The 19,307-nt window shown below is 62.9% G+C and overlaps 3 protein-coding genes across 19 annotated transcripts; 1 reads left to right on the top strand and 2 right to left on the bottom strand.

Moving 5' to 3' along the window:
* The first annotated feature begins 2,041 nt into the window (after nucleotides 1-2,041).
* On the top strand, nucleotides 2,042-6,809 carry GSDMD (gasdermin D). Of its 10 annotated transcripts, XM_073230208.1 has the most exons (12): nucleotides 2,052-2,170; nucleotides 2,988-3,044; nucleotides 3,169-3,389; nucleotides 3,582-3,774; nucleotides 4,378-4,546; nucleotides 4,701-4,803; nucleotides 5,076-5,129; nucleotides 5,592-5,624; nucleotides 5,723-5,895; nucleotides 5,976-6,117; nucleotides 6,214-6,287; nucleotides 6,418-6,809. In XM_073230208.1, exons 3-12 carry the CDS (start codon nucleotides 3,173-3,175, stop codon nucleotides 6,655-6,657), a joined length of 1,398 nt encoding a protein of 465 aa, XP_073086309.1. In that variant the 5' UTR covers nucleotides 2,052-2,170; nucleotides 2,988-3,044; nucleotides 3,169-3,172; the 3' UTR covers nucleotides 6,658-6,809. The 10 variants fall into 10 exon arrangements, with proteins under 10 accessions (XP_073086310.1, XP_073086307.1, XP_073086309.1 ...); XM_073230209.1 differs by lacking the exon at nucleotides 2,988-3,044 and having other exon boundaries at nucleotides 2,042-2,170; XM_073230206.1 differs by having other exon boundaries at nucleotides 2,046-2,170; nucleotides 2,988-3,389.
* On the bottom strand, nucleotides 6,797-15,462 carry MROH6 (maestro heat like repeat family member 6). 5 transcript variants are annotated; one of them, XR_005062613.2, is made up of 15 exons: nucleotides 13,583-15,462; nucleotides 13,312-13,464; nucleotides 12,971-13,125; nucleotides 12,295-12,412; nucleotides 11,902-12,086; nucleotides 11,678-11,815; nucleotides 11,453-11,567; nucleotides 11,189-11,332; nucleotides 10,950-11,123; nucleotides 10,594-10,761; nucleotides 10,244-10,363; nucleotides 9,885-9,987; nucleotides 9,720-9,785; nucleotides 7,682-9,571; nucleotides 6,797-7,535 (listed from the first exon to the last, which is right to left on the bottom strand). XR_005062613.2 is itself a non-coding variant. In XM_037023169.2 (14 exons), the coding sequence occupies exons 1-14, from the start codon at nucleotides 13,817-13,819 to the stop codon at nucleotides 9,342-9,344; spliced, it is 2,106 nt and encodes a 701-aa protein (XP_036879064.2). In that variant the 5' UTR covers nucleotides 13,820-15,462; the 3' UTR covers nucleotides 6,797-9,341. The 5 variants fall into 5 exon arrangements, 3 of the variants coding, with proteins under 3 accessions (XP_036879064.2, XP_036879065.1, XP_073086297.1); XR_012128571.1 differs by having other exon boundaries at nucleotides 6,797-7,531; XM_037023169.2 differs by having other exon boundaries at nucleotides 6,797-9,571.
* Nucleotides 15,463-15,608: 146 nt separating this feature from the next.
* Nucleotides 15,609-18,765, bottom strand: NAPRT (nicotinate phosphoribosyltransferase). 4 transcript variants are annotated; one of them, XR_012128575.1, is made up of 13 exons: nucleotides 18,493-18,765; nucleotides 18,206-18,333; nucleotides 18,050-18,132; nucleotides 17,808-17,938; nucleotides 17,590-17,705; nucleotides 17,166-17,362; nucleotides 16,951-17,091; nucleotides 16,607-16,691; nucleotides 16,431-16,511; nucleotides 16,244-16,346; nucleotides 16,012-16,140; nucleotides 15,815-15,922; nucleotides 15,609-15,728 (listed from the first exon to the last, which is right to left on the bottom strand). XR_012128575.1 is itself a non-coding variant. In XM_017669600.3 (13 exons), exons 1-13 carry the CDS (start codon nucleotides 18,716-18,718, stop codon nucleotides 15,666-15,668), a joined length of 1,617 nt encoding a protein of 538 aa, XP_017525089.3. In that variant the 5' UTR covers nucleotides 18,719-18,764; the 3' UTR covers nucleotides 15,609-15,665. The 4 variants fall into 4 exon arrangements, 3 of the variants coding, with proteins under 3 accessions (XP_017525089.3, XP_073086305.1, XP_073086306.1); XM_017669600.3 differs by having other exon boundaries at nucleotides 16,012-16,166; nucleotides 18,493-18,764; XM_073230204.1 differs by having other exon boundaries at nucleotides 15,609-15,922; nucleotides 16,012-16,166.
* Nucleotides 18,766-19,307: the final 542 nt, after the last annotated feature.

Genomic DNA, 19,307 nt, shown 5'->3' with positions numbered 1-19,307 from the left:
CCCTTCCTGCCCTCTCAAGCTGACCTACGTCCTCCACGAGAGGAGCCCAGATGACACCAGCATTCGCCCAGCCTGGTGCTGCTTCTTTGGTCATTGCTGAAGAGCGACAGCACGAACAAGGAACTGCCCGGCCAGGCCTGTCCACACCCAGCCCAGGCTGCTGCAGACTTGGCTCATTGCCTAGGGATGGAGTGCCACACCATCCCAGTGGCCATGGCCACTGCAGCCACCACACTGCTCTTCCTGCCTGGGGATAGCACCTGCCTGGCACCTCTGCCTCAGACCCAGTCACCGGGAGGTACTGCCTGCAGGAGCAGGGAGGAGGACCGAGAGCGCCCTGAGGGGCCACCTTCCTGCATCAACGGACCCAGCCTAGGCCTCACAGCACCCCCAACACAGCCACACACCACAGGTTCGTATATGTGCATACACAAACACACATGTACAAGCAACATGCACATGCATGCACACACTGCATAAAATGCACATGTGAATACTCAGACAGGTATGCACACACAACCTGCAGGTTCCTGCCCTCCTGTGGAGACATGCACACATATGCTTACATACACGCGAGCATGAACACACACACACTCAGCCCTGCTCAAGGCCCCTGCCACCACCGGCAAGGACGCTCTGCTCACACCCGTGAATGGGCTCCAGGGGCTGGACCACAGCTGGGAAGTCCATGCTGAGCGAGGGGTGGGGTGGGGCAGGTCACGCCCCATCACCCCCACCCCAGCAGCCTCAGGCAGCATCTAGGCCCCCAGCATGGAGAGCAGAATACCTTCAGTGACCCCACACAGCCCTGCAGGAAATTATGTTTCCTTTCTGTCTGAGTTTGTGCTTCGCTGCAACATCCTAACCCACATACCACAGGAAGTGGCCTGCCCGGCACCTGTGCCAGGGCTGCCAGCAGAAGCCTCACCTGGCACAGATCCTGAGCCACTTGTGCTGAACCAGCGAATGAGTGTTATAGAGCCTTCAGGGTGAGCCAGGGCAGCCAGCCGCCAGGGGCCCTGGTGTGGGCTCCAGCGTGTCATCAGTAAGGGCCTAGAGGCAATCATGGCGACAGATGGAGCAGGAGCGGTGTGGGGCTCCTGGCTGCCTTGCACTAGACACGGTTCAGACGTGACCCAAAACAAGGGCACTGAGGAGCCTGTGTCAGCCCTAGATGTTGTGACTTGGCTTCCAGATTTTCCCAATAACAGCTTTATTGAGATATAATCCATGTACCATACCATCCATGCATTTAAAGTACAGAACATCCACAGGTTCTAGCATATTCAGAGTTGTGCAGCCATCGATTTTGGTCACACAATTTCAGAATGTTTCTGTCACCCCAGAAGACACCATGTACCTATTAGCTGTCACTCCTTCTCCCCCTCCCTCATCCCCTGGCACCCTCACCTCTACTTTCTGTCCCCATGGGTTTGCTCTGAACGTGTCACACACGTGAGTTGTGCCACCTATGGGCTTTAGTGTCCAGTTTCTTTCTCTGAGGAGCAGGTTGAGGTCCAGCCACGCGGTGCCATGGCAGACTCATCTCTCGCCCTGAAAGTCTTCCCTGGTGCGGGTTCACCATGTGTTGTTTACTGTCCCTGGCTGAGGGACGCCTGGATAGCCTCACCCATGTGGCTGTGTGAACAATGCTGCATGAACATCCATGGGCACACTTTGTGTGAACATATGCTTTCCTTTCTCTTGAGGACATGCCTGGAGTGCGACTGATGAGGCCTCTGGTGACTCTAAGGAGCCACCACTCGGTCCCCGCTGGCTGTGCGTCCCCTGCAGTGGGCAGGGCCCACGACTCATCCTCCCAGCACTCACAGCTGGCTCTCTTCTGTCCAGCCATCCCAGCAGGCGGCCGAAGCTGCATCTCACTAAGGTTTTATTTGCATTTCCCCGTCGGCTACTGATGTGAGCATCTGTCCCTGTGCTTGTCTTTGGAGATGGGTCTGTTCAGCCCCTTAGCCATGGCGCGAGTTGTAGGAAAGGCCAGGAGAGGATGTGGGCGGCTCGCAGGGGCGTGTCCGGGAGCGCTGGGCCCCGCGGCATCAGGCCTGGTTTCACTTTCCACCGGAGGCCTGTGTGTGGCTGGGCGGCTCCCTCGACTGGCTAAGCGGCCTCACTTCGCATCGTGGACAGGAGCCGGGGCAGGACGGTCACGGTGAGCTGCACCACACGCTCCAACACTGAGCCCCTCCTTTGGGGGAGAGGGGGTGCTGGACCTTCTCAGCAGCGACCTGATCTCAGCACCTTCCCAGGACTCCCCAAAATTCCAGATGGCTTGGGGAAGCCCCAGGCCTCTGGGAAGGCTGCCCCCTCGTCATTCCCTCTGGGTTTGGGCTCGGCGGTGGGGTCAGCCCTTCAGGAGCCCCTTGGCCCACTGCCCCATTTCAGAGCAACACTGAGCCTCAGAGGCTTCCTCCCCAGCAGCCAACTGGCTCCTCTGCCTGGGGCCTAGGTGTTCTGTGTCCTGGGTCAGGCCCTCTTTGGCCTCTGCCACTGAAGCCTCAGCCTCGAACTGGAGGCTCGTGGATCTCTGAGCACAGAGAAAGCCCTAGAGGACATGCCTGGGGGCTGGGGACACTTCCTGGTCCTTGCTGTGGCCCCCATGCCGAGTGGCCAGCAGTTGGTGGCCGGTGGTTCTTCCCATACCCAGAACACCTCAGCCAGGGAGGCAGCTGCTGCGGCCGAGGCCCCCGCCTTGCCCTGCCCTCTCTTGGTGGCTGCTTCCCACGATGGCCTGAAGCCCTGCAGGACAAAGCGATGGAGGCCTCAGAGGGTGGCTGAGGGCTGTCTTCCCTGCCAGTGCTGAGTGTCTCAAAGCTTTCTTGGGCTTTGCTGGTGTGGGTGGCCTGAGTCCCACGGGAGGCTGTGAATGACATCCCAGCCCTGGGGTGCTCAGGGCCCCATGGAGAGATGGGTGAGCGGGGGGCAGTGGGGAAGGGGTGACAGGGTGGACACTGTGCCCCTCTGTGTAGAGTAAAGGTCAGGAGCTGGAGGTTTCTGCAAGTCAGATCATCCCAGGACTGGCCAGGGTGAGTGAGTCGCTTTGGAGGAAACATCTCCCCATCACTGGAGGCATCCAAGCAGTGGCTGTTCCCCCTACCCCTGCGCCTCCAGCCCTGAGAGCCAAATGCCTGACCCACCGGCCCTCCTCAGGAACATGACATCAGCCTTTGAGAGGGTGGTCAAGAGTATAGTCCAGGAGCTGGACCACAGCAGGGAGCTCATCCCTGTAGACAGCCTGCGGAGCTCCACCAGCTTCCAGCTCTACTGCCTGTTGAGCAGGAAGTGCTCAAGTTCATGGTTCTGGAAACGCCGCTTTGTGTGTCTCAACCTGTCCATCAAGGATATCCTGGAACCTGATGCACCGGAACCAGGTACCCTGTCTAGCCCTGAATCAGAGCCCCCGGGTGGGAGGGGAGCTGGTAGGCCAGCCTGCCGCCTGCTCCGGGCCTCTGGGCTCTCTGCTTCCTCTTCCTCAGCAGGCAGGGCCTTTTCAAAAGTCCCTCTGCCCAGGTAGGACAGGCCACAGCCAGTAAGACAGGGCCTCAGCTCTGGTCTTGCTCCAGCTGTGGAGCCCGATGGCCCCTTCCATTTCCACGACGCCATGGACGGGCAGCTGAAGGGCAGTGTGGAGCTCACAGCCGCAGGGCAGGGGCGGTTTGCAGGCGAAGCTGCAGTGTCTGGAAGCTCCAGTGCCTCAATGAATGTGTGCATGCTCCGAGTGGCCCCCAACACTTGGGACGTCATGCACCAAGAGAGGTGAGCTCTGAGGGGGTGGGGCCCTGCTGCCCCTGAGCAGGCACTGGGCCACAGCCATGGGGCATCAGGCCGAGGGCCCAACAGGAGGAGGTAAGCTGCAGAGGCAAAGGTGTGCTGGGGCTGGGCGGTGGGGAAGGAGGGTGCAGAGCTCACTGGGGCCTGCATCCTGAGGGCTGGGGGACTGGGTCAGACCTAGCCCCAAGCCGCTGCAAGGAGGCTGGGCTGCTGAGGTGACATGGAGCCCACAACAGGGACACTGGCAAGGAAACTTTAAATTTGAATTCGGGAGGGGCAGGGAGTGGAGGGAGAAAGCAATCTGCAGAGCAGCTAGCTGAGGGCCTGGGCCCCTCTGGGGGCCCACAGGTGTCCACTTATTCCTGCTGGACCTCATCCCTCCTCCTCACATCCCACGCACCCTCAAACACTGTCAGGAGTACCTGGGGAGGGAATGCCAGGTGCTCTGTGACTGAGTATCCACAGAGCCCCTGGTTTTCTCGGCTGCATCTCCTGCTGTGCATAAGGCTGAGGTCCCTGGAAGGGACACCAGCCCTCTGGCCCAGGGCCAGGTGTGCCAGTGAGCATCCTGGCCGCCCATTTGTACAGGCGGCTGCGGCAGCCCGAACACAAGGTCCTGCAGCAGCTGCGGCACCGTGGGGACAACGTGTTTGTGGTGACGGAGGTGCTGCAGATGCAAACGGAGGTGGAGGTCACCCGGACCCACAGGCACGAGGGCTCGGGCCAGTTTGCCCTGCCTGGAGCTGTGTGCTTGCAGGTGTGTTGTGTGGACCATGTGGTAGGCAGGGCTCCAGGAGGTAGGAGGGCTGTGGCCCCAGAGTGCAGGAGTGCCAGACCCCTGCTACCAGCACTCAGCCCACTCCTTGCTCCACAACCCAGGGCCCAGTCGTGAGCCCATATCCATTCCTCAGGGCAAGGGCCAGGGCCACCTGAGCAGGAAGAAGACGGTTACCATACCCTCAGGCAGCATCCTTGCATTCCAGGTGGCCCAGCTGGTTATTGGCTCTGACTGGGGTGAGCTGGGTTTGGGGGGAATTTTGGGGCCTAGCCTCTGTGGTAGAGACCAGGAGGCTTGGAAAGGGCCACTGGTGGGCTGGGGGTGCTGCAGGCACCTGGCTGCACAGCTCCCTGGGTCGGGTCCTATGCTCTGGCATATGGGGAGTTGGGGCACCCTGGGGAACACTTGGGGAACTGTGAGGGGTAGCCTCAGTGGGTAAGAGAGAGGCTGGGAGCCCCTTGGCCTAGCTGACCTGCCTTCCCCATCTCTGCTCCTGCTTGGCTGCCAGATATCCTCCTCTTCCCCGACAAGAAGCAGAAGACCTTCAAGCCACCCCAGGAGGGTAAGGCCTGTGGACTCTGCCCGGCTGGGAGGATGCATGAGCACACTGGCAACCTCAGGCTTTGCTTGCGCTGGGAGACCCCTGAGGGATGGGCGTGGAGCACACATGCATATGTGCACACAGGCCCATATACACATGCATGTGCACATACAAATACACACGTGCACACAGACTCACACACATGCCCGTATATACACATACATGTGCACAGATACACATGTACACATGCACATGTGGGAGCCACAGAGCAACAGGCTGACACCAGCCCAGCAAGGCCCCACTCCCTGTCTGTGGCTGCCAGTGGTGGGGCGGGTGATGGAGTGTGAGGGCCCAGGGAAGGCCTCAGCCCACTCAGCTTTGGGGATCCACATGCACCCTGACTAATCCTGCCCCAGACAGCCCTCAAGCCTTCCGGCCGTGTAAGGGGCCACCCACATTACTTCTGTTCTTTCTCCATGATAGCGTCCTTCCATAGTGACCTCGGGATCCTGTCAGGTCAGTACCTTCTTGTCCACCCCTGGAACCTCTAGTGGGCTCCCCTTTTGCTCCCTGGGGGTCTGCGCTTCCTGACCAGGGCTCTTCTGTCCCCACAGATGGGACCTACAAGGACTGGTTGGCAGCCACTGAATTCCAGGGCCTGAAGGCAGAGGTCGAGTGCCAGGCCAAGGGCCTGGAGAGCTTGTCCAAGGAGGTGTCCAGGCAGCTGCTGGGGGGCCTGAGGCAGGTGCTGAGGGAAGAGCTGGCCCTGCAAGTCCTGCAGGAGTCGGTGAGCAAGCTGGGGTGAGGGTGAGAGGCAGGGGGAGCCCATGCCTGGCCAAACAGGCTCACCAGCCTCCTGTGTCCCAGCTGGAACAGGGCCTGTGCTGTGGGAGGATGGAGCCTCCGGATGGGCCCGCAGGCATTATCCTCGAGTGCCTGGTGCTGTCCTCCGGAGAGCTAGAGAAAGAACTCGCCGGCCCCATCCTCTACCTGCTGGAAGCACTGGATGGTGAGGGGCCCCTGCGGGTGGGGCAGGTAGAGGGCAGGGATATGGGCTTCCCCAGCCATGCTGTCTGGACCCCCCTTACCTGAGGTGTCTCCCCAGTGCTGAATGAAACCCAGCATATGCTGCTGGCCGAGGAGCTGCAGGCAGGGGCCCTGCCTGGGCAGGTCAAGCTGGTGAGAGGGTGCAGGTGGTAGCGGAGGGGGCTGGGCCTGCGGTGTGGGGCCCCAGGAGCATGGGGGCTGGTGGGCACTGGATGTGGGGGTGGACAGCCTGCACTGTCAACCTCCCACCCTGTCCTGACAGGTGGGGAGCCTTCTGGAGCAGAGCAGCCCCTGGCAGGAACACAGGGCCATATACCTGCTGCCCAAGTTCCTGGGGAGCAGCTGGGGCTCAGAGGGGCCCGCCTGGGTCCTGCTGGAGGAGTGTGGCCTAGAGCTGCAGGTGGGCGCCCCCCAGGTGTTCTGGGAACCGGAGGCCCAAGGCCGCACATGTGCACTCTATGCCTGCCTGTCGCTGCTGTTGGAGCTGAGCTACCTCTGCTAGATGGCACACCTGGGCAGCTCTCCAGGTGGTACGTAGTTCATGCCCACCCAACTGCCAGTCCTGGGAAGGCAAAAGCCCAACCCAGCCATACGGCCCAGTTTACCATGGGGCCCGGGAGTTGGATCAGGTCAATAAATGTGATATACAGGAAAGATGGGTCACTGAGTTTTTGAGGGGCCCTAGATTTGGGATAGGGGGCAGGGGTGGGGACTATGCTCACATAGGAGTAGGGAGGGACATGGGGGCAAGAGCAGACATCTCCCCCATGGCCTCACTCCTGCTGTGCCTTGGAGCAAGGGGAGCCTGCCCTGCACTTGGACCTGGCTACTCAAAAATGACCAGCCACGTGGCCGGGCCCCTCCCCAGCATGCTGGCCTGTGCAAGAATGGCCAGGCAAGCCCGCTAGGATGGGTCTCTAACTGCCTCGGGAAACTTGAGAACATGCTGCCTGAGGGGGCTGCAGAGGGGCTAGAGTGGGTGTAGCTGACAGCAGACAGCCCCCACAGTCCCATGGTGGGTTGGGGAGCATGGGGAAGCAGGGACACTAGCCTTCGGTCTCACATCTGCTGAGCTCAGAGCCTCAAGGGAGGGGAGGCCCTCCTGCCTCCAGGCTGCAGGTCTCTGGGTGTTCCGCAGGTCTCAGAGCACTTGTAGGGACTCCACCTCAGTGCAAATCCAGGGCCTCAGCAGCCCATGGGGAAATGCCCCATATATAGGGAGAGATGTTTAGCCAGGCAGTTTTCTCATTTCCGGGAGCTTGAACAGCCAGGAGAAATTTGCCTTTTCTTGGTAGCAGCTGTGGTCTCCCATCCGCCAGCTGGTGGAGGAAGCTGCAGGCCTCAGCGTGGCACACCACTAGCGTGCGGCTTTAGAACTTTCTTAGAAGAGCAAGAATAGTAAGCTCGGCTGAGGCTGGGACATTAATCCCTAAGAAAACGCAGGGTCCACGCCCAGCAGTAAAATTAACACTAAAACAGAAGACAGTGTGCCCCAAACATCCCGGATCCAGGTTACAGAACCCCACCTGGAAATCGCCACCAGCACAGTGATGAAAGAAGATCGCTATCTGTCTTCTCCAGGGCCCATAGTCCTCCTTTGGGAACCCTCGGTAGGGTGGCTTCAAGGGCGAAACCAAGGTGAAGGGGTCTGGAGCGGCCCTGTCTCAGGAAACAAACAAGCGAGAACGCCAGCGCAGCTTCTGGGGCCCTGAGGCACTACCCTGGAGGCCAGGAGATTGGGCAGGCCCTGGTCCGCCCTACCCAAGCCCTATTTGGTGGATGGGACTACTGGCCCTCGGGTTCTAGGACCACCAGTGCCTTGAGAGTATCAAGATGAAGGCGGGAGGGCCTTGCAGAGAAAGGGAGGCCACTCTGCTCACAGCCCCCCGACAGGAAGTTTCCACAGATGGGCTCTCTGCAGGTGGGGCAGATGGCCCAGTCCCTCACCCCCCGCCCCCTAACTCCCACAGGCCGGAAAGGCTCAGCAAAACGCAGGGCTGCAGCAGCGCCACGGGGGCAAGGGCAGCTTCTGGGGGACGGGACCCCCAGGCTCCGCCTGTTCAGTGTGTGAGGGACACAGCACTGGCCTCTTCTGTCTCCGGGTGAACCCTGCCTGACCTTGGCCACAGCCTGAACCCTGAGTCTGCCTGACTCCTAACCTCACCCCCAGGCTGACCCTTCTGGCCACAGGCTGACTAGACTCGATCAGAACTGCATCCTTGGCCTGGTCCCAGGTGTCAGAGAGATGCCACACCCCATTGATCCACATGTGTGCACCTTAAACCATATTTTAAGCCTAGGGTGACTAGGACCCCATGCCTGCCTCCAAGGGGTCCCCGGTCTGGGGGCTGCCCCCAGCCCACCAAGAGGCTATGTGAGTCAAGGCCACTCTGAGTAGGCGGCTTTGGTGGGGGGGCCCTTGAAGGGCAAGAAGACATTTCAAGGTAGACATTCTAAGTAGAGGAACCTGATTAAGGCCTACAGGGGCTCAGTCACGGCTTCTGAGGTTTCCAGCGGGTTCTTCCCTATATGGCCAGTCTCGCCTACCTCATTCAATCCTGAATAGAGCACAGTCTGGCGGGGTTGCACATGACGGCACCCCACACCAGAACCCACAGGTATAATCCCAGGCCTGTGGTATGCCAGCGAGGTCAGGGGATGCTTTCTGGAGAAGGCTCAGGTGGGCCCAGCAATGGGCAGGAGCTGAGAGCACAGAACAGTGCCAAGCTGAGGGGGTGGCAGGTGTGGACAGAAGGACAGGTCAATGCCTCCTGAGCAGAGAGGACACAGGCCAGTGAGAAGTGGGAAACAGGATGGGGTGGGGGAGTGATGGGCTGCTGGGGAAGTCAAGAGGGCCCTGGTAGGCAGGGGAACCTGGGCCAGGCTGCCACGGGAAGCCCAGGAAGTAGGCAGCCAATCACAGCACCAGCTCATAGGTACACAGCCGTCACCTAGGGACAGTAAAGCTCCTGGAGGGGGGTCTTTGTGTGCACCAGGTCCTGCAAATGGCTTTAGGGGGTGGCCCTGGCATGGAGTGCCAGGCCCAGGGTGCCCCTCACATGGAGACTCTTCTGCAGATCTGCCTCTGCCAGGATGGCCACAGAGCAGTGGGGTGCCCAACTCAGGCCCCCTGCCCTCACAGGGCTGGGCCCAGCCCCCAACCTGGAGGGCACACACAGGGCAGGCTCAGCCAGGTCCAGAGCAGTCCCAGCGACACTTGAGGCTTCGGGGCCGGAAGGGACTGTCAGTGTAGACTGGTGGGGGCCGGGCAGGGCAGGTACACTCTTGGCCCAGGCAGGGAAGGCGGGGGCCCTGGGGGCTGGCCGGCTCGCAGGCTGCCAGCTCCACCTGCTGGGCAGACACCTGTGCTACTGCAACCACAGCAGGCTGGAGGTCACTCTGCAGCTGCCCCAGGTCTGTGGGGACAAGGCGGCTCAGGGTGGGAGGGTTCTCGGGAAGGCCAAGTGCCTGGCCCCTGGCCCTCCATGCATCCATGCCCACCCACTCCACCCTAGCTCCCACTGCCTCTTCAGGACCCCATGCACCAGTGAGTAGAGTCCTTACCCTCAAGCAGTGAGTCCAGCAGAACCTGGTTGGCATGGCTGGGGCTCATGTGATGGACGAGGAAGCCTGGACCCAGGCAAACCTGTGAGTGCTAGCCCCATGCCCCCAGCAGGAAGGGCTGGTTTTGCTTCCAGAGCTCTGGGTTTGAGAGACAGTGTTTCTCACCTATGAGCATGGCAGCTGCCCGACGAAGGGGGTCCTGTGGGCTCCGCAGGTAGCCCTGGGTCTGGCTTAGGAAGCTGGGCACATGACTTGGGTACCACTGAACCTGGGGACAGAAGGGCTCAAGGTAGGACAGGAAGGCCAAACCCATGTTTAGAGGAAGCAGCAGAGGTGAGCCCAGGGCTGGGGCCTCTGGGAACCCCTCCAGGGCAGGATGTCAGGGCCTGAGGCATTAGATCTACTACCACTTTGGCTGGGAGGGTGGGGAGACTCAGCTGAGGGGGGCAGTGGGCCTGGTGAATACCGGACCAAGTGGACAGTGACCACAGCCCATCACTGTCACCATCCTACCCCTCACTGACCAGGCAGCAGCAGATACGGCTGAGAGCCTCAGGGCTGTCATAGTGAGCCACCGTGACCATCTCCTCCAGCAGGCCCCAGCGCAGGGCCTGGTCACAGCGGGCCAGGGTCCATTCTGAACTCTGGGACAGCAGAAGGGAGCAGGGTTAGAGGTCCAGAGAGTGGCAAGAGGTGGCTGGGGTGTGGCCAGAGAAAGTGGAGGAGCCCCATGGGGGTAGCTCAGGGAAGCCTAGGAACCTGGGCGCCCATGATGCCTGCGTCTGAGGTCCTTGGGGAGGCCCTTGGACCTGCAGTCTTAGGATGCGTGGAGTTGGGTGGGGACGGGGTGGCATGGTCTTGGGAGGCGGCTGACCTCAGCAGCTTCCTGGCTGGGGTCGTGCAGGCGTAAGAGCAGTGGCACGAGACTCTGCAGCACCAGCTTCCGCAAAGGGCCGCGGAGCCCCACCCGAAGCCCGCCGCAGCCTCGTCGCACCAGGGTCCCGAGGAGCCCGACCGCCGAGGCCCGCACTGCGTCCCTGGCCTGCGTGGGTGGATGCAGTCAGGGTGGCGCGGGGGTACGTCCAAGGAGGAGTGCTCTCGGGGGACGTGATCTGGGGGCCGGCAGCGGGGCTCGGCAGGCGGAGCTCGGGCCCAGAGCCTGGGCTGCCGCAGGGCGGGGCTTGTGGGGCGGGCGCGATTTGGGGAGGGACGGGGGCGGGGCGGGCTCACGTCGTCCAGGAGCGGCAGGAGCCTGGGCCCCAGCTCCGCGGTCAGGAGCCGCACCGGTGGCCGCGGCCGCAGCAGGAGTCTCCGCAGGGCGCCCAGTGCGGCACTCACGAGGCGCGTGTCACCATCGCCCAGGGCGCCCAGGAGTGTGGGCAGCAACGTGCTCCTATGCCGCACCTGCGGGGGCAGGGGCTCGTGGGCGGCCCCTCGCAGGCCTCCGGCCCGCCCCGCCCCGCGCTCACCTTCTTCCTGCTCAGCGCCATGTGGCCCAGGCCCAGCAGGCCCAGCCAGCGCGTTGCGGGCTCAGGGTCGCTCTGCCAGGCGCGGAGCCGCTCCAGGATGACCTCCTCCCGTAGGAGCCCTGCCGTGGGTCGGCTCTGCAACAGCTGAGCGAGGACACGTGGTCAGCATGCTCGCAGTCTGCAGTCTTATCGCGTGGGGGTGGGGTGGGGCAATGGGGACCGCTTAGGGGCCACATCCATGCCCCCATCCAGAAGCGGGCTCACCCCAGTAAAGAAGGCCATAGCTGTGAGGCGCTGAGTGTCATCTGTGCAGCGCAGCTGGGGCAGGAGGTCAGCGAACAGGCCTCGCAGGTGGTGATCGGCATGGGCCACCAAGGCACTGGGATGGGGCGGGATGGGCACTCACCCTCCGCCATCAACTCACTCCTCCAGAAGCTTCCGCCGACCACCCTCCAGACCCTGCCTGTCTTGCCTCCCCCTGCCCCACACCTGGCCAAAAGCAGGACACCCTCCAGGTGGGTGTGGGCTCCCGCCAGCTTCCTCCAGCCTCCAGCCTGCTCCATGCACGTGACCACCATGCGGCTGCCGTCCCCGGTGAGCAGGGCTTTCAAGGCCTCCACGGTGCAGCTGGGTGGAGGCAGCAGGAGAGTGGGTTGAAAAGGCCAGGTGGGCATTGGCCCGCCCTCACACTTCCTCCAGTGTACACCCCTCACCTGGCACGGCTGTGTGGTGGCCCTTGGTGGGACAGGGCCCAAACCTTGGGGGTGTCCGGGCAGCATGCATCCCGGGCCAGCTGGTGCAGCTGTGTGACCAGCACCAGCAGGAGGTGTGGGTAGAAGCCCCGTATAGCGCCCACGCAGCCAGACACGGACAACATCTCCCCAAGAGCACGAGTGGCCTGCAGAACAAGCGGCCAGTTCAGGCTCCTGTGGACCGCAGGCCTGGTGAGGATGAAGCCTCAGACAGTGGAGGGTCGACAGGGATGGGTGGCTCGGTTGACAACCTGCTGCCCTGCCCCCTATAGCCCGACTCTCCCACCCCCTTGGCCCTCTTGGCCCCTGTGGGCGGGGGCAGTCCCCTAACTGTGCTGACCCGGAGCCACCTACCGCCATTGCCTCCAGCTGGGGCCCAGCCACGCCCTTCAGCACCCACAGCAGCTGCACCAGTACCTGCCCATTCACACGCTGGTTCCGGCTCAGGCTGCGCCATAGGTCAGCCACCACCCTGAGGGCATGGGGTGTGTGAGGCAGGGTCTGGTGCTGAGATGTAGGTTGGAGGTGGCCACTAGGACCTCAGCAGAGGAAGAGTCCCCCACCCTGCACCCACCCCTAATTCCAGAGAAACAAAATAAATGGCAACTGCAGATCACAGCAGACCAGCTCAGTGGGATATCAGCTGTGTGGCGGACACTGCTCAGAACTGTCAGGCCAGACACAGTTAAACAAGCCTAGCATCATAAACAATCACCAGAGAATAACCTACACATAACTCCTCCTGGGGTGGGAAGCCACCTCACCTGCTGGCCCTGCCTTGGAGCTCACTCCCAGGCTGGGCTGCAGGGGTGATCTGGAGAGAGCAGGTGAGCCCCTAGCCAGGAACCCAGCACTGAGGACCCTGAGGTGGGAGAGTGGGAGTGTTGGGGGTGCAGGACTACTGGGGAGAGATTGGAGGCCCCTCCCTGACAGGCCTCACCAGGCCAGACTCCTCTGCCAAGCAGGAAGGGGGAAGGAAGCTGCTTCGGGGCCTTGGGGTTGGGGCACCCAGCAGGGCGGGGCAGGTTACCGGTCTTGGGGCAGTGAGTACCGCAGCAGCGCACCCACCACGTCCCGCGCATGCTCCAGGGCCAGTGTACTCAGCACCCGCAGGGCTGCCCGCCGGGGCCTCCCCTCAGCCAGGCTGGGCACCTGTGCCAGCAGCCCTCGCACAAGAGCGTGCACCTGGCATGGAGGGTAGACATCAGCAGTCAGGCCTCCCCGGCCTCTGTACCTAACCGTCTGTGCCCTCACTGGGCAGGTACAGGCTGAGAAGACCGAGAGGGTCATACGTGTCAGGCTTTCTCCAACCCCCCCAAACCTTGGAGGGGACAGCAGGAGGTCTGGGGGCAGGCAGGAATGGCGGCTGACCTGGTCCTCCAGCCACTCCCCCCGGGCCTCCAGGGTTGAAGACAGGGTGAGTGCTGTCGCCTGGGTCCCCACAAAACCAGTGTCTTCCAGGCAGTCAGCTGTGTACAATGCCAGGTCGGCAAGAGCCCCGTCCTCCCAGGAGCTTTGGGGGGCCTAGGAGTGAGGGATTAAGTTCCCCTGTCTCTTCCAGCTCTCCCAATCTCCAGTGCTCCCTCAGTCCCTCCCTTGCCCCTAGGCTGGTCTCCTCGGCCACCCTTTCCTCACTGCTCACCTGGTGAGGCCCCTCTGGGGCTGGCAGGGAGCAGGGCTCATCACTGGCTCTGAGGATGGCGGCTGCACTCCCAGGGTCTGCCTCACAGTCAAGCCCCGGCTCAGGCTGAAGGCCCATGGGATAGGGTCCCAGACGTTCACCCTGGCTGGATCGGATGCCTTCAGCCAGAGCTGTCAGGGTTAGGGCCCCTACAGGGACCCTCTGGGCCTGGCTCTGGCCCCACATGCCTCCAGCCATGGTCGCACACGCCAGGTGCTCTGCCCAGCCTCTAGAACCTGCCACAGTTCCTCTGGGGAAGTGGCACCCAAGCCTGACCTAGAAGCAGATCCAGGGATGGGTGTGGTGGTATGTGTGCGTGCTCTGTGCGTGGGGGTGGGGTGGGGGGTGGAGAGCACCTGGAGGTGTCTCCAGGCGTGGTGCCTGCTGGGCTTGTGAAGGGCTCTCCTGCCCAGGGTGCTGGCAGAGCAGCTAGCCTGAAGTGCAAGCATCTACTGACTGTTCTGCCCACCCAGGCCCTGGGACAGGGGAAACCACCTGGGTGACAGCAGACATGCAGAGGGAGGAGCAGAAAAGCCCTTGATCCTGACCTCCAATCCCTCTGGGTAGGGAGACCCCAGGCAGGTGTGGACAGCCCTGAAGAGGACTCAGTGGGGTCCAAAAATCTGGCCCAGCCCCGAGCTGAACTGAAGCCTTGCCTGATTCAGCCCTAAAAGAGCAATTGGGTTGGGGCTGGGACTGGGTTGTCCTCATCGCATTCCAAAACCCAGCCAGACATCTGGGGGTGGGGTTACTGGAAGACTCACCACCTCTGAGCTCAGGCAGTCTGGGGTGGAGCTGAGGCAAAAGTGGGGCCCCTACCACCTCCCCAGCAATCTTGCAAGTGACGGCCATTATTGGGGTTGGCTTTCTGGGTCCTAGCTATTCTGAGGTGCTTCTCCCCTCAACACTAGGCCACAGGGTTCCTATGTCCTGGTACCTCAGGAAAAGTGGTGACATGGGTGCCTGGAGCCGTGTGTGTGTGTGTGTGTGTGTGTGTCTCCAAGCCTCATGTTTCCCAGGACTGGCTGTGCGTGTGTGTGTGTCTCCAAGCCTCATGTTTCCCAGGACTGGCCTGGCCAGGCCTCTCTGCCCCACGGGCCCTCATCCTCACAGAGTGGCACGGCACACTACCTATCCCGAGCCTGCAGGGCCAGAAAAGCCAGTCTGGCCAAATGCCTGGGAAGGCGGCAGTGCCCGGAAGAACTCCAGGTACTCTTGCCTTCCTGTCACTTTGCACTTCCTGGACAGGAGAGGCCCAAGCCCTGACCTCTTCATCCTGTGGAGCCAGAATCTCTCTCCTGAGCAATTCCTCTGGAGCCCAAGTTGCCACAGCCAGCAGAGAAGTGACCAGCTTGCCTGCACACAGCAGGGCAAGCCCAGGAGCACCAGTCAGGTGCCCAGAGCTGAGCCACCACCTCATCCCTCACCTCCTCTTATCCATTCCCAGGACTGCTGGGTCAGAAACCAGGTCCCCCACAGCCTGGACCTGGCTGACCCTGTGACAGAAGCCAGGACCTGGAAGGAGCCAGATGGGCAGAACCCAGGGGCAGGGTCCCCAGTTGCAGGGGACAGGATTCTCCTTGGCTTGGGAAGCTGGAAGTGTCCCAGTAACCCTGAGCCGAGGGGCAGGGCCCTTGGCAAGCAGGGATGCCAGGGGCCAGGCTCTGACAAGGGAAACCCCCAAAACCTTGTCCGCACCCCACATTCCCCTCCCGAGTCTACAGCAGTAGTTCTCTCAACTCCCAGTCGGCACCACAACACCCTTCCAGGTAACCCTGCTTTCTCCAGCCTCAGACCGGCCCCTGCCTCCCCACAGCCCTGGCGTCACGGCCCTGGCCTTGCTCTCCACTCTCAGACCTCAGCACAGGGGCTTGGATACGGCCCCCACCCGTCAGAGCACGAACTCCCTCTCCAGACTCCAGCCCACCCTGGAAGCCCTGGGGGTCGAGGCAGTGGAAGGCTAGGGGAAGAAACAACACAGGACAAGTTGTGGGGTACAGTGGGTGGCTTGTGTTAGTTTCAGGCAGCCCCCAGCATGGGGTCTTCAGGGGCGGCCTCCGGCACTCAATCTGTCCACCAAGGCCTGCAGCTTCTCAGACAGCACGACCTGCCGGGAGGACAGGAGAGGATGGTGGGTGGCTTTGGGGGCAGAGGACACATTGTACAGGTTGAGGACGTAGGCCCTCCACCCACCTGGTACTGGGCGGGCTGCACTAGCCGCCTGTGTGCAAGGCTGAGGCGGCTCAGGGACAGCTGGGCGAAGGCTCTAGATTCGGCCAGAGATGGGAGAGGCTCACACAGCTGGAGGGAAGAGGGGAGGAGAGGGCAGGGATCAGAGCTCCTTTGGGGTTGAAGCTGCAGCCTGAGGGGTGGGGGGGTGGGGCTGTCACCTGTCCCCGCTGGACCCAGAGTCGCAGCAAGGGCTCCACATAGGCCGGCCTCACAGTGCAGGACTCCCTGGCCCCTCTCGGCCAGACCCTCAGCTCCTGGCCAGCCTGGGGTGGGGGCTCCTCTGCCAACTGAAGCACATCGAACAGCAGAGACCCTGTGTGTGTCGGGTGGTGCCAAGATTAATGTGATGGGCCTGGGGGACCCAGGGGGCCAGGGGGTGGGGGGCCTCACCATCAGCGTCCCGGAGCCGGAAGGCAGCCTTGCTTCCTGGCAGGGTCTGCTTCTCAGGGTCCTCCGTCAGTTTCATCCGGGGCTGGCCTCCCACGGACACCAACTGCAGAGATGGGTATGGGTCGCCAGACCTTTCTGCAACCAGTGGTTCCCTGCCCACCCCCACTGGGCCTGAGACCATTTCTACCTTGTAGACACAGCCCAGGGAAGGCTGGCGGGGGCAGGTGACCACGCTGGTGCCAATGCCGATGAGGTTCACCTCACTGCCCTGCTGGAGGGAGGGCAGGTGGCCCTGAGCTCAGCCAGGGTCTGCAGGCTCAGGCCCTCCTAGCCACCCTACGGCCTTTCCCTGCCCCACCCCACCTCCTGGGCAAGCTGTGCCAGCTCTTCCTCGCCAATGTTGTTGCTGACAGCGATGGGGACAGACGCCAGCCAAGGCACCTGGAACCTGGGAGGGGGGAAGCCCCTCAGATGCTGCTGCCCACCTGTCTCCCATCCTCTTCCGTCATGTCATCCCTCTCCCCACCCCACGCCTGAGAACCTGCCTTTGGGTATGCCAGCTCTGCCCTTGGCTTACAAGCCCCTGGGTGAGCCCAGAACCCTCGCTGGGCCCACCAGGTCTCTACTGAGGTGGAAACCAGACCAGAATCCCTTCCTCCCCATGCCCTGAGGGGGTCTCAGAAGGCACAGCCTCTCCAGGGGCTCACTGCGCTGCAAAGGTCCGGAAGGCCATACGAATCTCCTGGGCCTGCTGAAGCAGGTCACCGCTGTCCAGCCTCACACCAACCGCCTGGTAGCCCAGCTCCTCCAGGGCCAGGGCTACTGCCAGGAAGTTGGGAAGACCACTCCTATGGACAGGGACAGAGGATTGGGGGGCTGCAGCTGCTCTGCCGAGCTCACCCTGGGGATGCCAGGCCCTCACCTCCGCACACTGTAGGTGTCCAGCAGGCCCTGGAAGGCCTGGGGAAAGGCCAGAGCATAGGCCACAAAAGCAGCCCGCTCGCCCGGGTGTGGCTCCTGCACCTCCAGCCCCAGGTGGGCGCACACACGCTCCAGCCATGCCTCCACACGGGTGGCCAGGTCCACGCTGGAGCCCTGCCTGGCAGGCAGAGCCAACATCTGTGGGGAGGGATTTGTGAAGAGTGGGGGGCCCGGAGTGCAGATGGGGGACTGGGTCAAGCCCAGTCCCAGGTTTGGGCAGGAGGAATGCCACCCGCCTGCAAGCTTCCCAACAGAGCACCAGGGGGCCTGTGTGCAGAGCAGAGACTATCCTGCCCCACGCCTAGAGCAAGGACTGTCCTTGGATCCTGCCCTGTGTAGTGCAGCCAGGCAGAGGAAGTACTGACCGGGTCCGGGGGCACCTCGGTGCCGGAAAAGGAGGTGATGAAGGAATGCGCCAGGGTTCCGGCCACGGGCACACCCCGCAGCTGTCCTGCAAGCACGTTGCTGGTGCCATCAAAGCCTGGGCCAGGGCATCAGGCAGGGTTGGGGGACTTCAGGCAGTGGGGGACTCTCTGGGTGTGCCTCCTCCTTCCCCACCCCTGCCTCCCTCTCTGGTCCTCACCACCCAGGTAGCTGTAGGTGGAGGCTGTGAGACCCCCGTCTGGACCCTGAGCGCGTCGCAGCCCCATCTCCAGCAGCCGCTTCTCCGGTCCTGCAATCAGGCGAAGACGTGCTGCATTCGTGGCAATGAGGCTGTGGGACGGAGAGGAATCTGGGTTCAGGGTCAGAAGCCTGGCGCTGCTGGACAATCCTCCAGATGGGAGCAGGAAGCCCCACCCCAGGGCAGCCAGGCCTCTGGCCCACCTGGCATAGCCGACCAGGCACAGCAGCGGTGTCTCCAGCAGCTGCACAACCAGCAGGGGTCCCGACACCTGCAGCAGGGGCACCTGCGGGGAGGGCTGTCAGTTCGGCACCACCAGGCCCCACTGGGCGCCCCTCCACCCATTCAGCAGCACTCACGCCAGGAAAGGCCAAGGAGCCCTCGGGCAGGGCCCGCACTGTCACCCCAGAACAGTCGAGGGCACGAAGGTGCTCAAAGAACGCAGGGTCCGTGTCTGCGGGCAGCACCGAGGCCAGGAACTGCACGTCTGGGGGACGACAAAGGCCCTGGTGGGCTGGGTCCAGCGGCGGGGCCCTGGGGAACCCCGGGAACCCCACCCAGAGCGGAGGGAAGGGGGGCCCTCGTCGGGCGGGAGGGCCCTGTCCAGGGGCTCCCGGCGGGGAGGGCTCCCTGGGACGGGGGCTACCTGCGTCCTGCAGGCGGAAGGAGCGCAGGAAGCGCACACAGTCGCGCAGCCCCGCCGCCAGTGCGAAGGCGCCACCGAAAGGGCAGCGGCGGAAGAAAAGCTCAAACTCGGCCTCGTCGCACGCGCGCCCCGCGCGCCAGTAGCCCAGCGCCATGGTGGCCTGGTAGAGGTCGGTGAGGAGCGGCCGCGCGGCCGCGCGGGCCTCAGGGTCCTGCTCTGCAGCCATGTCGCCGCAGCCGGACTCGGCCCGCCCGGCCACGTGACTCGCGCTCCCAGGGGCCGCGCGAGGGCGGGGCGGGGCCGCCTTCCCGGCAGCTCGAAAGGGCGGGCGGCTGCCCAGGCGGGGACGGTGCAGGTCCAGGGCCACGTCCAGCTGGACTTTGCCCTTGCCGCACCCAGGGACCAGCCCAGGCCTGAGGAGAGGCAGCGGGCAGGACCTGCCCACCGATGCCCAGGCTTTCGGGTCCTGAGCCTTGGGCCCACAGGAGTCCTGCAAGGAGGGTAGCCTGCAGCTGGCACTGAGGGGACAACCCACTCCCGTGTGGCCTGGAGCCCTGGAGGACACCAGCGCTGACCCTAAACCGAAGCCCACATCCTTTTGCCTAGATGCTGAGAACAGCTGCTTACCAGCCGTGCTGGGGGAGAGGTGACAGGACAGTAGCAGGACACCACAGGGCAGTTTATTCAGGGCCCAGGGCTCCAGTGGGTGGGTGGGTGGTGGGTGGCGCATGACTGTGGTGAAGGTTAATGGGGAGGGCTGGGGTCCTGAGTGGCCTCAGAGCTGCCTTCTAGGGATTGTCAGAGTTGGGGGGCCA

This window comes from Manis javanica, chromosome 2, assembly GCF_040802235.1.
Source record: "Manis javanica isolate MJ-LG chromosome 2, MJ_LKY, whole genome shotgun sequence".
Classification (NCBI taxonomy): domain Eukaryota; kingdom Metazoa; phylum Chordata; class Mammalia; order Pholidota; family Manidae; genus Manis; species Manis javanica.
This window is presented reverse-complemented; position numbering and strand designations above follow the sequence as displayed.

Coding starts and splice junctions, on each gene's coding strand:
- MROH6 (XM_037023169.2), bottom strand. CDS start 13,819: ATGGCTGGAGGCATGTGGGGCCAGAGCCAGGCCCAGAGGGTCCCTGTA. Junction 12,087..12,294: donor CCCAGCTGGAGGCAATGGCG/GTAGGTGGCTCC, acceptor CTTGTTCTGCAG/GCCACTCGTGCTCTTGGGGA. Junction 10,364..10,593: donor CCAGCCAGGAAGCTGCTGAG/GTCAGCCGCCTC, acceptor CTGCTGTCCCAG/AGTTCAGAATGGACCCTGGC.
- GSDMD (XM_073230206.1), top strand. CDS start 3,143: ATGCCTGACCCACCGGCCCTCCTCAGGAACATGACATCAGCCTTTGAG. Junction 3,775..4,377: donor GACGTCATGCACCAAGAGAG/GTGAGCTCTGAG, acceptor CCATTTGTACAG/GCGGCTGCGGCAGCCCGAAC. Junction 4,547..4,700: donor CTGGAGCTGTGTGCTTGCAG/GTGTGTTGTGTG, acceptor TCCATTCCTCAG/GGCAAGGGCCAGGGCCACCT.
- NAPRT (XM_073230204.1), bottom strand. CDS start 18,718: ATGGCTGCAGAGCAGGACCCTGAGGCCCGCGCGGCCGCGCGGCCGCTC. Junction 18,334..18,492: donor CTTCCGCCTGCAGGACGCAG/GTAGCCCCCGTC, acceptor GTCGTCCCCCAG/ACGTGCAGTTCCTGGCCTCG. Junction 17,363..17,589: donor CCGAGGTGCCCCCGGACCCG/GTCAGTACTTCC, acceptor CCCTCCCCACAG/ATGTTGGCTCTGCCTGCCAG.